This window comes from Littorina saxatilis, linkage group LG12 (assembly GCF_037325665.1).
Source record: "Littorina saxatilis isolate snail1 linkage group LG12, US_GU_Lsax_2.0, whole genome shotgun sequence".
Lineage (NCBI taxonomy): Eukaryota > Metazoa > Mollusca > Gastropoda > Littorinimorpha > Littorinidae > Littorina > Littorina saxatilis.
This window is the reverse complement of record NC_090256.1, coordinates 85,311,187-85,327,361: the sequence shown is the minus strand read 5'-3', so window position 1 is coordinate 85,327,361 and position 16,175 is coordinate 85,311,187. Positions and strand designations below refer to the sequence as shown.

General features: G+C 40.9%; 1 protein-coding gene across 1 annotated transcript in view; it reads right to left on the bottom strand.

Moving 5' to 3' along the window:
• Positions 1-15,307, bottom strand: part of LOC138983027 (ubiquitin-like domain-containing CTD phosphatase 1) — a 38,069-nt gene extending 22,762 nt beyond the window's left edge. Inside the window, exons 1-8 of the mRNA XM_070356430.1 lie at positions 15,140-15,307; positions 12,318-12,409; positions 11,083-11,168; positions 10,385-10,500; positions 9,260-9,358; positions 6,274-6,410; positions 5,436-5,549; positions 2,483-2,610 (exon numbers count right to left, since the gene is read on the bottom strand). Of these exons, the coding sequence (XP_070212531.1) occupies positions 2,483-2,610; positions 5,436-5,549; positions 6,274-6,410; positions 9,260-9,358; positions 10,385-10,500; positions 11,083-11,168; positions 12,318-12,409; positions 15,140-15,302 (935 nt within the window). The 5' untranslated portion in view covers positions 15,303-15,307. The remainder of the gene's footprint in view (positions 1-2,482; positions 2,611-5,435; positions 5,550-6,273; positions 6,411-9,259; positions 9,359-10,384; positions 10,501-11,082; positions 11,169-12,317; positions 12,410-15,139) is intronic.
• Positions 15,308-16,175: the final 868 nt, after the last annotated feature.

Here is a 16,175-nt window from a genome sequence, read left to right as displayed (position 1 = left end):
AGCTCTCTGCAACGGAAAACACTGAACGTACAACAACAAAGATTCACAAACAAAGGAAAGGGAGGTAATCACAGTTAGCGCATACAATAGCTCACAAATTACAATTTACATTTCCTGCAAGATGTGAATCGCTTAAGGTGTGGTATATGATCAAAACTATACAAAAAAGGGTAGCACCAAGCAGAAAATAAGTCGAGCACTGACGAGATTATCTGCTCTTAGTTATCCTTAATTGGTGGGTCTTTATCAGTTGGAAATTAACTGAGTAAATCCCGGCTTGGCCCCCATGTGTCACGTTTCAATATATCACTTAAGGTGATTATGAACCGGTTAATTACTACTAATTAACTAACCACACCCTGATCCACTCTCGCAGGCATACAATTAAATAGAGTCAACAAAAGTATAAGTTTCAGACGCCTGTTTATGTATAAACTCTCCACCTCCCTCGAGCCTTCACTCAAAATATGTTCCTTTTACGTTCTCAACACGTAAAAAACCAGTGTTCACTGACAAAATGCCAGTAGTATATAGAAAATTATAGTAACACGCTGAACCCGTGTAAACATAGTTAAATGCGAATGTTCTGTTCGAAAAGCTCTAGTTCGTGCAGGGGTCACACCCCACGTTGTCACTATTCCAATGAAATCACAGATACGAAAAGACAACGGTGGTCAACGGGGTGCGTACGACATGGTGCACTTAGCTTTATCTCTGCTGCTGCTGCTTAGCCGGTATGCTGGTTAGCCGGTTCGCTGGTTAGCGTGTCCGCTGGTTAGCCGGTTCGCTGGTTAGCCGGTCCGCTGGTTAGCCGGTCTCCTGGTTAGCGTAGCTTCAACAGGTCCCGCCAAAGTCAGCCGTGCAGACGTTACAGGAACACGTAACGAAGCGAAGCGAAACGAACGGAGGCTGCAAACAGAAAGCATCGGTGCACTAAACATGTCAGCTACCCCTCACCCACCACCTTAAAACATGTCATCTTTAAATACCTCATCGAGCACGTGGGCCTGCACAAAACGGACTTTTTACAACAACAAAACAGCCATTTTCCGTCCTTCTCTCCCTATCTGCAAAAACCATATACAGATTAGTATTTTAGCGTCACAGAGAGTAAATTATGCGCTAACCTGGAAAGAACAACAGAGAGTATTTCATTCCACAACACAGACTCATCAACAGCGTTAAATAATGATTTATTACCTCAAAAGCCTATGATTGTACTCTCAATGGAAGCAAAGTCCGCTTCCTCCCTGGAACAGCCTCTGTTCGTCAACAGTGACCGAAAACCTCCAGAACCCCTTGTCGAATCCTTATGCGAAAGCCATCGCCGACGAAGGAATGTTGACGACTTGTCCTCAGCAAAATATGTGGCAGTGTGAAGGAAATAACCGGTGGAAGCTCCCCTAGAGTGCCGAATACAATATTCGGTGAAAAACCATCATACTCTAGAAACTGTGTATTAGATCCTTCCCCTTCTGCCGCTGGGTGTCAAGTGCCCCGTCCTTGTGCCTCTCTCAGACAACCTAGCCAATAACACGTGACTGACCTTGTCACAAAACCAGTCCAGCTATACACAATTCTGCCTCCCAAGCAGAAAAAAGACACGAGAAACTCAATCCGTGAAAATCCCGTGCGCGCTGTCAGCGAAAAACCGTCAGCCCTATGACAGCAGAAACCCCCACTGTGAAACTCGTGCGCTACGAAACATCCGTGCTAGTTGAGCACTGTCAGCAAACTCTGCTGTAGCCCAATATCACGTACAGGCGCTTTCTATCATAATCGACCAAGAACAGGCACTCCACTGAGTGACACTTTCTTGGTCTCTGTCACCCGATCGTGACAACGAGTTACACCAGTTTTGCCTGATTTAAATTTTACACACATCTTGTGTTTGAACAAAACGTACAGCCAGCCATTAAGTTTAACAGTTTTGCTGACAATTGAGAGGAAACTGTCTGAAAAGAACGCCAAATACCAGAGAAAAGCAGGTCTTCAGAGAGGAAGGAGGAGTCTTAAAATGGAGATAAATTTACAGATGCTAGTGTAACCAAGTGCCGTAACACTACGATCACCTCGGGAGGCGAAGTGCAATCAAACAGGATTGAAAATGTTAGGGCTAATTTCTTAGCCCTATAAAAACTGTTATGCAAACCCGAAGGTTTCCATGAACATACAGACAATCGGAAACCACCAGACCCCATCACAAACAGAATTCCACAATCCACCGGTGTTGACTTAAAGGCCAACAACTCGGGTGCAGAGTCTGCTGTGAAAGGAGCGGTAGCCTCCCCTGTCACACTAGAAACAGAAAACCCAAGAAGCCAGGTCATAATATTTGGAACGTTTTCAAACTAGAGGTCTTATAATAGGGAGGTTCCACTTTAACTCAGTTGAACAAAATATCGCACAATCACAAACACCACTCACACTCTTGCATACTTCCCTACAGTTCAAGCAAGTCTTTCATTCTGTAGAGACTTACGACTGCCACTCGCGATGATCCAGCCTGGAAAAGTCGTCCAAATCAGCAATGTCACGCAGATACTCAGACAACTTCAGCAGCTCTCTGTCGGTTGCGCGGCGGGTGTGAGCGTCACGAAAAGCACGAATCTGTCACAGCACAATCACCAGCACAATGTATTATGTGATATGTCACACTAACCAAACAAAACTGTGGCTGTAGAAATACACAGAAATACTGTGTGGTGTATCGTCAAAAACAACTCACAGTCATTACATTTAGTCAAGTTTTGACTAAATGTTTTAACATAGAGGGGGGAATCGAGACGAGGGTCGTGGTGTATGTGTGTGTGTGTGTGTGAGTGTGTGTGTGTGTCTGTCTGTCTGTCTGTCTGTCTGTCTGTCTGTCTGTCTGTGTGTGTGTGTGTAGAGCGATTCAGAAAAAACTACTGGACCGATCTTTATGAAATTTGACATGAGAGTTCCTGGGTATGATATCCTCAGACGTTTTTTTCATTTTTTTGATAAATGTCTTTGATGACGTCATATCCGGCTTTTCGAGAAAGTTGAGGCGGCACTGTCACGCTCTCATTTTTCAACCAAATTGGTTGAAAGTTTGGTCAAGTAATCTCCGACGAAGCCCGGACTTCGGTATTGCATTTCAGCTTGGTGGCTTAAAAATTAATTAATGACTTTGGTCATTAAAAATCTGAAAATTGTAAAAAAAACAAAAATTTTATAAAACGATCCAAATTTACGTTCATCTTATTCTCCATCATTTTCTCATTCCAAAAACATATAAATATGTTATATTTGGATTAAAAACAAGCTCTGAAAATTAAAAATATAAAAATTATGATCAAAATTAAATTTTCGAAATCAATTTAAAAACACTTTCATCTTATTCCTTGTCAGTTCCTGATTCCAAAAACATATAGATATGATATGTTTGGATTGAAAACACGCTCAGAAAGTTAAAACGAAGAGAGGTACAGAAAAGCGTGCTATCCTTCTCAGCGCAACTACTACCCCGCTCTTCTTGTCAATTTCACTGCCTTTGCCATGAGCGGTGGACTGACGATGCTACGAGTATACGGTCTTGCTGCGTTGCATTGCGTTCAGTTTCATTCTGTGAGTTCGACAGCTACTTGACTAAATGTTGTATTTTCGCTTTACGCGACTTGTTTTACTATTACATTTATCTTAGCTCCTTTGGTGTGTAGAAGGAAACTAAAATGAAAGTAGAGAGAACAGATTTATAAAGATCCAAATAACAACTCTGAAGAACAGTCTTTTCAACAATGATAAAACCTTAAAGCATGCAAATGTTTACATGTTTAAAAAAACAAGTCGCGTAAGGCGAAATTCCTACATTTAGTCAAGCTGTGGAACTCACAGAATGAAACTGAACGCACTGCATTTTTTCACAATGACCGTAGTCTGCCGCTCGTGCAAAACGCAGTGAAACTGACGAGCCTTTAGCTAGTAGTTTCGCTGTGCTGCATTGCATGAAGAATAAGATGAACGTAAATTTGGATCGTTTTATAAAAAAAAAAGTTTAATTACAATTTTCAGATTTTTCATGACCAAAGTCATTAATTAATTTTTAAGCCACCATGCTGAAATGCAATACCAAAGTCCGGCCTTCGTCGAAGATTGCTTTACAAAAATTTCAATCAATTTGATTGAAAAATGAGGGTGTGACAGTGCCGCCTGAACTTTTACAAAAAGCCGGATATGACGTCATCAAAGACATATATAGAAAAAAATGAAAAAAACATCTGGGGATATCATACCCAAGAACTCTCATGTAAAATTTCAAAAAGATCGGTCTACTAGTTTACTCTGAATCGCTCTACACACACGCACACGCACACGCACACACACACACACACACACACGCACACGCACACGCACACACACACACACACACCACGACCCTCGTCTCGATTCCCCCTCTATGTTAAAACATTTAGTCAAAACTTGACTAAATGTAACAAGTCGAGTAAGGCGAAATTACTACATTTAGCCAAGCTGTTGAACTCACGGGATGAAACTGAACGCACTGTATTTTTTCACCAAGACAGTACAGCTTCGTCAATCCACGCGTGAAGGAAATCGCTCACCTCCCACGTGCAAAACGTAGTGATATTGACACGCCAGATTAGCGCGGTAGCGTATTGTGCTAAACAGGAAAGAGCACTTTTCTGTAGTCGTGTTAACTTTCTGAGCGTATTTTGAATACAACCTATCATATCTATATGTTTTTGGAATCAGGAAATGATAAAGAAAAAGATGAAATCATTTTTGGATCGATTTCTTAAATTTTAATCGTAAGACTAATTAATCTATTTTCGTTAATTGTGGTCGCATTTTAAGAGTAAACATGACATATGTATATATTTTTAGTTTCAGAATGTGATGAAGAATACGATGCAATCAATTTTAAATCTCTTTGCGAAAAATTGATTTTAATGACAACTTTAATGAGCAAACGCATTAATTAATTTGTAAGCCTCCAAGCTGAAATGCAATACCAAAGTCCGGGCTTCGTCAAAGATTACTTGACCAAAATTTCAACCAATTTGGTTTAAAAATGAGAGCGTGACAGTGCCGTCTCAACTTTCACGAAAAGCCGGATATGACGTCATCAAAGACATTTATCAAAAAAATGAAAAAAACGTCTGGAGATACCATACTCAGGATCTCTCATGTGAAGTTTCATGAAGATCGGTCCAGTAGTTTTCTCTGAATCGCTCTACACACACACACACACACACACAGACACACACACACACACAGACACACACACACCACGACCCTTGTCTCGATACCCCCCTCTAGGTTAAAACATTTAGTCAAAACTTGACTAAATGTAAAAAGCAACTAAAATAAGCAGTTCAACATAGATATGTTAAAAGTAAAAAGCAACACATGCCGCAACACATCAAACAACAACAGAAACAATGACTCACCCTGAGTCCATTGTTAGGATTCATGATGAAGTTTCTGCGGATGTCGTCAAACATGATTGTGTTCTTCTCGCTCCACTCGGGGAATTTACCCCATAGAACGCCAAGAGGTTTCACCTGAACACAGACACACCCATTCCATCAGCGTTAAGTTATCCACTCAAACAACAACAGTGCATTTTTCAAATGAGTTCGGTGGGTCAAAACTCCTGCCACAAAGCCGAAAAGCCTTGTGGTTTTCAAATGCTACTTTCACAAACATGATTTTTTCTTCTTCAAGCATTAATAATTAAGTACATAACTTACAGATAACAATTAATAAATTAAGCCAAGGGTACAGTAAAACAACCTTTTTAAAACCTCCAAAAATCTGAGGAAATCAGGTCTTAAAAAGGACGGAGTCATGAAATAGAGGTACATTTACAGAGGTTATTAACAAATCATCTGAGACATCAGAGATTAAAAAGGACGGAGTCAAGTCCTTAAATGGGACAGGGATGGCCAAATCTCAAAATTTGAACTCGCCAGCCTGGCGAGTAACTTAAAAATTCACTAGCCCGCCAGAAAGTTTGCTGGCTCGGTACATACCACAGTTGCTTCATCTGCAGTGTTTATAACGCTTTGAAATTAGATAGTGCAACCAGAAGTTTTGCATTTGACCAGAATTGTCACTGGCCAGCCGGGCGAGTTACCAGGTGGTTTCTACTAGCCCAGGGCAATTTTTACTCGCCCGTGGCGACCGGGGGGACAATTTGGTCCTACCTGTGGGAGGCCTTAAATAAGGGGGTTTCACTGTGTACAGTTGTTGCTCACCCGCTATGTCATCACTGTGTACATTTACCTCAATAACACCGTACTTTGGTGTGTGCACAGAAATCATGGCATCGTAATCCAGATGGAAGCAGATCTTGTATTCAGGGTTGTTTGTCACACCAAGTATCTTCAGTTTGGCTTCAATCCACCTCATACTTGTGGCAGCTGCAAACATTCAAACTAAGCTGCAAGGTACAACGCAGATCTATATATGTACAAGTAGCAGTGCAAGGGAAGTAACTGCCTCCATTACTTACCATTCTTTGCAAGGAGTTACTTCTCTTCAGCTGTTCAAAATCAGCCATACCATTAACACTTGGAAAACAATGTATTTCTAAACTCTGTGATGATACTATTCATAATTCTTGGCAGAATGAACAGATACAACAACAAAAACACAAAAGCTGAGAAGAAAATAAATTGCAACCCAAAACTTCAGCACTAATGTATTTTCAAAATTCCTGTCTCAGGATGTCAAATGTGACCCTCCACCACAAAATGAGTCGCATGTCACCTCGCGCGGTTCTGCGCTAGGCTTAATATAAGTCCGGGGAGTGTCCGGTAACAGTGTGAGGGTCACCTTAGTCACAGACTTATAACTCAAACAGTTTTCGCTCTTTTCTAAAACGGGTTTCACCACTGGATAGAGCATAATAAACTCTTTATGAAAATGTAAAAATATGAAAATCATGCAAAGGTGACATGCGACTCATTCCGTGGTGGAGGGTCACAAATCTGTTTTCCTTCACCAATGCACTTAAAATGAACAAACAATGACACACAGCCTTTAGTCACGTTAACCTGTTATTGTAATTTGTACGATTACTTTGAGCGGTTGCTGCATAACTGAGATTATTTGTGACAAGTTTACAGATTAAGCAAGTATTTAACAATATGGATGCTTTCTTTTCTCGTTCTTCTTGGTTGGTGGGCTGTAGTGCCCACATACACTCATGGGTTGGAATGGGCTTTTATATTTATTGCCATTTTCCCCCCCCCCCCCCCCCCCATTTAGGCAGCCATCGTTGGTTTTGGAGGGAAGCATGCTGGTGGGTATTTTGGAATGCTTATAACTCAACAAATTCGGACATGAATTAAATGATCTTTTTGGTCCGCACTTGACCTTGTGCTTGTGTGTAGTACAAATGAAGGGTGATAAAGTACTTTTCTGAAGAAATCCAATGCCTTAATTCAAACAACCATGCGTGTGCGACAGGCACAGTGGCCTAGTGGATAAGACATCGGCCTCTTGATCGGAAGGTCGTGAGTTCAAATCCCAGCCGCGGCCGCCTGGTTGGTTAAAGGTACTGAACTTGTCAAATCCAGGTGCACAGAGCCCCTGGGGCTTTTAGTCATACCTCAGGCAGCTATCCGTTCGAAGAACTACCAAGTTTCATTGACTTGCACCCAAAGAGTCAAGAACTGCGATTTTTTTACGAATTAATTTCGTACTCGGACCCGGCTGGTCTTGACCTATTTTTGGATCTAAATTTAGATCAGGTAGATCACCACATCATGCACAAAAAGACACTTCACTAAGCAAACTATGTCAGACGTCATCATGAGTTTGTGTAAAACAAAATGGAGGCCGGAATCGCTCAGTTGAATCGAACTCCGACCAAACACCACGTAACAACTAGGTTAATGTATGCACTCGCGGGAACAAGAAACTGTCGAGCTTCACAGATGTCGTCGTTGGGTAGTTTTGGGTTTGCTTTACTACCATAGGAGGATTTTTTAACTGTAAATGCACTCAGCTGCAACAAAAATGCAAAACAAAGGCTGTGAGCTGCACTGTGCCTTTAAGGGTGAAGATTTTTCCGATCTCCCAGGTCACCTTATGTGCAGACCTGCTAGTGCCTTATCCCTCTTCGTGTGTACAAGCAAGCACAAGACCAAGTGCACATGGAAAAGATCCTGTAATCCATGTCAGAGTTTGATGGGTGCCTGTCTGGAGTACTTTGGGTGTTCTTACTTCGTATGTTTTATTGTTCTTATTTTTTACATTTAGTCAAGTTTTGACTAAATGTTTTAACATATGACAGGGAATCGAGACGAGGGTGCGGTGTATGTATGTGTGTGTGTGTGTGTGTGTGTGTGTGTGTGTGTGTGCGTGCGTGTGTGTAGAGCAATTCAGAAAAAACTACTGGACCGATCTTCATGAAATTTCACATGAGAGTTTCTGGGTATGAAATCCCCAGAAGTTTTTAAAAATTTTTCGATAAATGTCTTCGATGACATCATATCCGGCTTTTTGTGAAAGTTGAGGCAGCACTGTCACGCCCTCATTTTTTAATCAAATTGATTGAAAGTTTGGTCAAGGAATCTTCGACGAAGTCCGGACTATGGGATTGAATTTCAGCTTGGCAGCGTAAAAATTAGTTAATTAGTTTGCTCATTAAAGTTGTCATTAAAATCAAATTTTTACAAACAGATTTTAAAATGGTTGAATCGTATTCCTCAATTTCTCCTGAATTCAAAAACAAAAACATATGTCATGTTTACTATAAAAATGTGCTCACAATTACAAAAAATAGGTTTAAGTAAGTACTGCGTTCGCACACAATACGCGGTCAGGAGCGTGACCCGTCTCGGTTTATTGGTGTGGTTAGTCGAGACTATCTCAATATAGTCTCAGCGTTGACTGTTTTTTGGTGTTAATCTGCTACTTTGATGCCGACAACTTGACTAAATGTTTTTATATCGCTTCACGCGACTTGTTGTTTTTTAAGGTTGTTGACATATGTTGTTTGGTTGTTTTAGGAGCAGATGAACCACACTTTTCCATCGATTGTATTAATTGTATGGACAATAAATGATCTTATCTTATCTTAACTTATCTTATAGAAAACAAAAATACCCAGCAAGCTTCCCCAAAATCGGCGTATGCTGCCTGAATGGCGGGGTGAAAACAGTCATACACATAAAAATCCACTCGTGAGTGCACATGGGAGTTTTAGCCCATGAAAGAAGAAGTAACAACCATGCATTCACCATTTATACAAGCCACTTACACCAGATTCCAATGTCATAATCCTCATAAGCTGCCTTGAGAAATTCATGCAGGTATGGTCGCATCAGTTCATTGGGTGTTTCCGCCGTTGACCTGTGATCTGTGAAATAACATTAGTAGTGTTAAAGGCACAGTAAGCCTCCCGTAAACCATCACATATATACTGTCAGGCTTTTACACACAGTACAAACACCCTTCCATTTAAACGCTCACCGAACGGGAACATCCTGGCTGCTTTCCGTCGAGAGTGAGACATTTTCAAAGAATTTATTTTCGTGGACCGTCTGATCTACAATCGTTTTGGCGCTAGAACTTAACTTTTAAAATCTAAATAATAAATTGACAGCTTGTAACGCAAACATTCTTAAATCATAGACATCAAGACAAGATCAGTACAATTCGAAGTTTTGAAAGTTTGAAAAAAGATAGCCCGGAAGCAGGGTCACAAAAGGTCGTGTCTCAAAGCAGAATAGCGCTCGCTTTCTTTGAAGCCAGCCGCCGCCGACAAGTTCGTGTGACTCGCAGCCGTTTGTTGCGTTTAAGAATCAGAGGTACACAATAATGTGCTATTGCAGATACAGCCAGTCGCATTGAAATCACAAACTGACGACTAAATTGTGAAAAAAAGGAAAGCGGATCACACGGGTTCACGATGGCTCAGGGGTTTGATAAACCACAAAATCTGGTGTGTGGTTTACGCGAGCTAAATAGCAATTCAAACGAACTGTTTCATTCAATTCTATTAAATGCTATTGCAAGTGTGCTCCATAAGTTAGAACTGCTTTTTTCATGAGAAGATTTAAATCATTTTGTAAACCATTTGAGACATACTGGGGCTTTAAATTGGCAATGAAACCTCCTGTTGTTGTAGGAACACTTTTACTTCTGTCCACATTTTCTACACTCATTTGATTCTAATTGTTGCCAGTATTCTATTATATATGTCAACAGACAGATAACGACTGACAACATAATTACAACTGACAAAATTTCAGTTTACAGAGTGATTTCTGATATTTTCAAGTCAAAAGCCTTGTTAAAACAAATTCAACATGACAGCTTCTAAACCCACACGACCAAGTATTATGACAATGTGAGAGTCAGAGAGAGAAAACAAGAATCATACCAAAGAGCGTATAGTCAATGTCTAGCACCAGCAGTTTCTTGTTCTCACGGAAAGGGTTCAGCAGAGTCACCTTGTAGTCTTTTATTCTCCTCTGTACTTTGGCCAAGTATTCTTCCCTGTAGCAATAAAAATATGGACAGAAAATACAAATTATTATTAATCTAAGCTAGCTTTATTGTTCATGATACTTAAACTTAAACAATCTCAAAACTCTGACAAAGGTAATTCACAAACTACAATTATATTTTCTGAGATTAATTGAAACGTGAACTGCAGATTCTTCAAAAGGCAAAATAAAGGTAACCAGGTCAAATATAGATCAAAAAGAAAAGTGTAGTATACAATACTGTTTGTCGGTTTAACTTGTACCTCAGTTTGCAAACAGACATTGCCCTTCTTTCCTTCCTAGGTCACAAAGTGTCCATGTATACATACAATGTATCTACATTTCTGCATAAAAGTATAGGTCAGCTCTAGCGCCTAGCAGCAGAGGTTTCACTTTCAGTAACTTAACACTTTCTACACCACCTATGTTGACCAAGAATTGTTTTAGCCGAGACACTGGTGTGTAGAAACTGTGTAGTAACTGTGATCAACACGCTGGAATGCAGGCGTTAGATCGACGTTACAGGAAGTGACTGAAGCTAACAGTCTGAGCGGATATATATCTGGAGACAATGAGTTAAAGGTCAACTCACCTATTTTCAAGGGCAATCACTTCATCTTCAATGTCAAAATCGTTAATCACTTCCGGCAGGTCAGGAGGTGGCTCTCTCACTTCAGCCTGTTCACAATTTGCAGAAAACCACACACAAAAATCAGGACCATGCACAGGTTAACAGCTGTGAAAGGCACATGCATTGACTGTCAAATTGATTTGTAAATACACACAAACTAATGGTGATACCATCAAAACTCCTCTGCAGTCAGCAATGAGTAGTCTTTCCCACTTGAAATCAAGTATGACTTTTTTGCACTAGCCACTGTTCTTCAGTCACGGAAGTTGCACTCAAAATGTGAGCAACCTATGGACTTAATATTTTGCAACTTGAGCAATCATGCTCCAGTCCAAAACATGATATTTGTCTTTCTGTGTTCTTTGACATTTTTGACAAGATAAAACCCACCATTGTCTCCCCATCGATCTCCAATCTCTCACTCCTCCCCGCTATCGGCATTCACCCGACATTGTTAAAATGAATAAATATCGCAATAATCAATTAGTTCTGGCAAAAAATGTAGTTTTTCGTGCATTTTCGGAGTTATACCTGACATAGACCAACACAAACCATAACACCCTTAATGGGGAGGTAAGGCAATGTTAATACAATGTTCTGGTGACACAGAAAGTAACGCACTATCTCCCACTTGTACGAAATTGGCAAGTTTTAGAAGCCGTCACAAATTTTTGGCAAAACGCTGCTGATTTTGTGTAATGGGCAGCGTTTTGCTGATTTTGCGTAATGAGCAGCATTTTACCGATTTGCGAAATGGGCAAAAATGTTGCCGATTCTACAAATTCTGCAATTTCATTAATTCGGTACGACATATATATCGCGTTTGTAATCATTAGAGAAAGTACAATTGGGCTGCAAAGCCAATGAAACATCAGAAGCACCTGATAGGGGCCCAGCACTCTTTCAATTCAATTCAATAGAACATGGTGGTATTTTTGCAGACGACATAAGTCCCTGCATGTGCAGTGTTTATAAATTATATCATATGAAACTGAAACTGAAACGTGCAAGCAAAAGTTGTTTTGCATTTAACCAGAATTTTTGTTGGCCTGCCAGTGCCAGACAGTTTCTACTAGCCTGGTGGATATATATATTACTTGTACCTGGCAGGTGATTTGGCCGTCCCTGGTGTTAGTCACTGTAAATTAGTGTGTGTATCGTGTGTGTGTGTCTAATTCCGTAACTGAGTAACTCACAATAACATCTGCCCTTGTCCCGATGAGTGTGAGCTTCATGTTGGGTTTGAGCATCATGCTGGAAAGCTGGGAACTGTCATTGTACTGGCCCACTGAAACAGTCAAACTCACTGAAAGGACAGCATTACATTTAGTGATTTACAGTTTAAAAATCATATTATGATACATACATGTATCTTCTTCTTGTCGTTCGCTGTTAGATCGTCAGTCCGGACTGCAGGGGTACATACATGTATGATCAAATAGATCCTGATTCACATCGTACATGTTGTATTTGAGGGGACTTTTATTTTGATGACATTTTTAAGGCACACTGGAACATTTGAACTTCATCAATACATCAGGGTTTGGTTTACTAACACGCCATGAGCCATTGGCATATAAATCATCATAAATGACGTATAAAAAGATTGAAATAAAATCTTAAAATGACCCATAAGAAATCAAAGGACGCATAGAAATTACTTAGGCAAAAAAAAAAAAATAGATCTGTTTACGGTAACCCGACCGACCCTATTTTTTTCGCGCGACCCTAGACTTTTTTTTGGCATTTGGGGAAGAAAAAAAAAGAAAAAAAAAATTGGTTTTTTTTTGCAAAATAACGTAAAAATATGGTTTTTTGGAGGGGAAAAAAAAAAAAAAAAAAAAAAAACATCCCGACCTACCGACCCTATTTTTTTGGCCTATGTTACCGTAAACAGACCTTTTTTTTTTGGCCTTACCACAGCGCCACCCTTGTCTCTCACATAAGCCCCTCCACATACACAATTGGGTTCAAGGGGCACATCGCAACTTCAATTTTGTCCCATCAGAATTTGGTCAAGGGGTCAAAATCAAATGACTCTTACATGTAGTATTTTCTCCAAGGATGAACCTTAGTACATGTACCTGTTTGTTACTCTAGAGACAAACCGTATGACAGTTGACACTGACAGTCACACACTCCGCTTTAAAATTTCAAGTGTTGGCTACACACACACACAGTATGCACTAACACACTAACAGTAACACACACACAAACCCACATGTATACACAGGTCACGCACGCACGCACACACACTCACAGTCACAGCCTTACGGAGCAAATCTGTAAACATGCAGTCCATGGCCAATAAAAACTGCACATAAGCAGATCTAATTTTAGAACTCGCTCCGTTGTGACATCCATGTCTTGAACACACTGTCATTAATGGTGTATACCATTACCAAACAGAAGCACCAGAACAAACCAGTTTTATTCAATTATCCAGTTTCCAATTTTCACAATTTCAACCTGAAGTAAAGGAGACTGCCAGCACTGAGTCCTTCTCTACCCTCATATTCTGATCTCAATGATCAATCCACATTTTTATAACTTAGAGTTAGAAAACAGATTTTTTTTTCATTTTTTTTTTTCGTCCTTGTCCCGGTGTGCTCTCACACCGCCCCATCCCTGCACTCACTGCTCCATCCACATCTGAATTTCGTTCCGCTGCCAGACTTGTCGATTTTACAGACGCTCCAGGGGGGGGATGTCGGGTTGCTGCGGTAGGCTACCCTCGGAAGATGACACTGCACTTCTGTTGAGTCATTTCGACGGTGTTCAGTAGTGGGTCTGTCCTGAGCTAACAGACGCAGCCCACTACCTACTATGCCTCCTACTAACGACATCGACTGTTAAGTCGCGGAGCCAGACTCAGTGAGCATCCCCTCAAGAGAGCAGATCACCACCACGTCCCTCCGTCGACACCCCAAAACGTCACACGTTGAAGACTGACATTAGAACTACTATTCAGGGAAGGATCGAACAGGAACACTGACACCAAGGTCACCATGAGAGCTCCGGGCATGAAGGGCTACAAGAGCAAGGACAATTTATAATTTTGGGTGATTAATGAGATGAGGATGATTATAATGATGATGCTTTGGATTTCCATTTTGGTTTGAGACTACGTGGCAGGGCAGCACTCTACACTTACTGTCATAATATATCCTGGCATCAACCAGGCCCGAGAACTGGCGCACCTGCGGTGTTGGTCAGGTAAACAGAACCCGAACACCCTCAAAGTGGCATTCGTTAAGTGAACGACACCCGGCTGTGTGATCCCAGCCTTCCCATAGGAACCATAGCACTTCCACTCTGGGTAGGAGCCGGCCGTAGCCCGAAAAACCCACATGACCTTGATGGGATTCGAACTCACGGCCTCCCGGCCTGCAGCCCAATGTGCTACGGGGGTCGGTATTGAAAACAGAGATTATAGTCAGCCGCGTTTAGTAAAAAGTTTGAAAAAAAAGAAACTGGCATTTTTCATTTAAATGAGAGCTGGTGCCTGTGCAGAGAATGTAAAATTGTATTTGTAAACACGCCTGCATCAGTGGATGTTTCTACCACTTCTCCATGCTTTCAAAACCATATTCAAAACTTTGTTTTGTTTTTGTATTTTGAGCTTTACACGACACAAACAGATTTTAATGGACTGGGTGAGCTTAAGGTCTTTTATGTCGGGTACTGCTACACAGCTCTGAACTTTGAAGGCGATATCTCTACTTCTGTACCAATTTCTGCATGCATAAATGTGCTACTGGCACTGCTACTATCAGTGCTAGTGTACAGATTCATTCATATTCCTGTATCATTTGTCACAGCCCGGCATGTTTAACTAACAGTGATACAATGTTTCCTCCGTTCAAAACATTCAGTTGCTCAACTTAAAAGTTGTTTTATAAATGAAATTGTTCACAACCATTTCTTTAAAAGGAAAAAGGAAGTGCGGTCTGTCTGTCCGTTAAGGAAAACGAAACTCGGGACCTCGTTTTACCCTTTTTTTTTACCAGCTACCTACCTTTTACTTTGAATCCTGCAAGTTTTTGGTGCTCCGGAAGAACGCCTGTTTGATTGTGAATTGCATTTTTAAGATCGGATATCGTATCTGTACCAGACAGACCACAAATTTTGTATTCCTTCTTGGAGAATTTTACAATCAAATCTCCCACGTCCGCCGCCATTTTGACGCTTTGAAGTGAAAAGCTGGTCATAAACTAGCACTAACTGTAGTTTCGTATGTTTATGAAAGGAAAGAATTATTATTTACGTATTCTTGTTTTGTTTTCGTGTAAAATCTTACATGTCTTAAATATATCCACGCAAAACAAAACAAATAAAGGAGGAGGGGAGAAGGAGGACTGTCTAATGTCAGAGTGAGCAAGAGTAGCCCGGCGGTTGGGCCAGACGGCAGTTGATGACCGGCTAGGCCGTGACGGGGGACATAGCTCAGTAGGTAGCGCGCTGGATTTGTATTCAGTTGGCCGCTGTCAGCGTGAGTTCAAACCCACGTGCGGCGGAAATTTATTTCTCAGGGTCAACTTTGTGTGCAGACTCCGAACACCCCCCGTGTACACTACTATATATACCGGCATTGGGGTGTGCACGTTAAAGATCCCACTATTGACAAAAGGGTCTTTCCTGGCAAAATTGCTTAGGCACAGTTAATAATTGTCTACCTATACCCGTGTGACTTGGAATAATAGGCCGTGAAAGGTAAATATGCGCCGAAATGGCTGCAATCTACTGGCCGTATAAAATTTCATCTCACACGGCATCATTGCAGAGCGCCTAGAACTGTACCCACGGAATATGCGCGATATAAGCCTCCTATTGATTGATTGATTGACTGCACTGAGTAAAGAGTGACCAAAAAAAGACCACACGTAAGCATCTAATTTTAGAACTCTCTCTGTTGTGACATGGTATTGAACACGTTGTGGGCGATGGCGTGGCGATACCGTGCCAAACATAAGCGCCAGAACAAATCCGGCACTTTTATCCAACTATCCAATTTCTTTTTTCACACTTTCAGGATAAGACAAAGGAGTCTGACA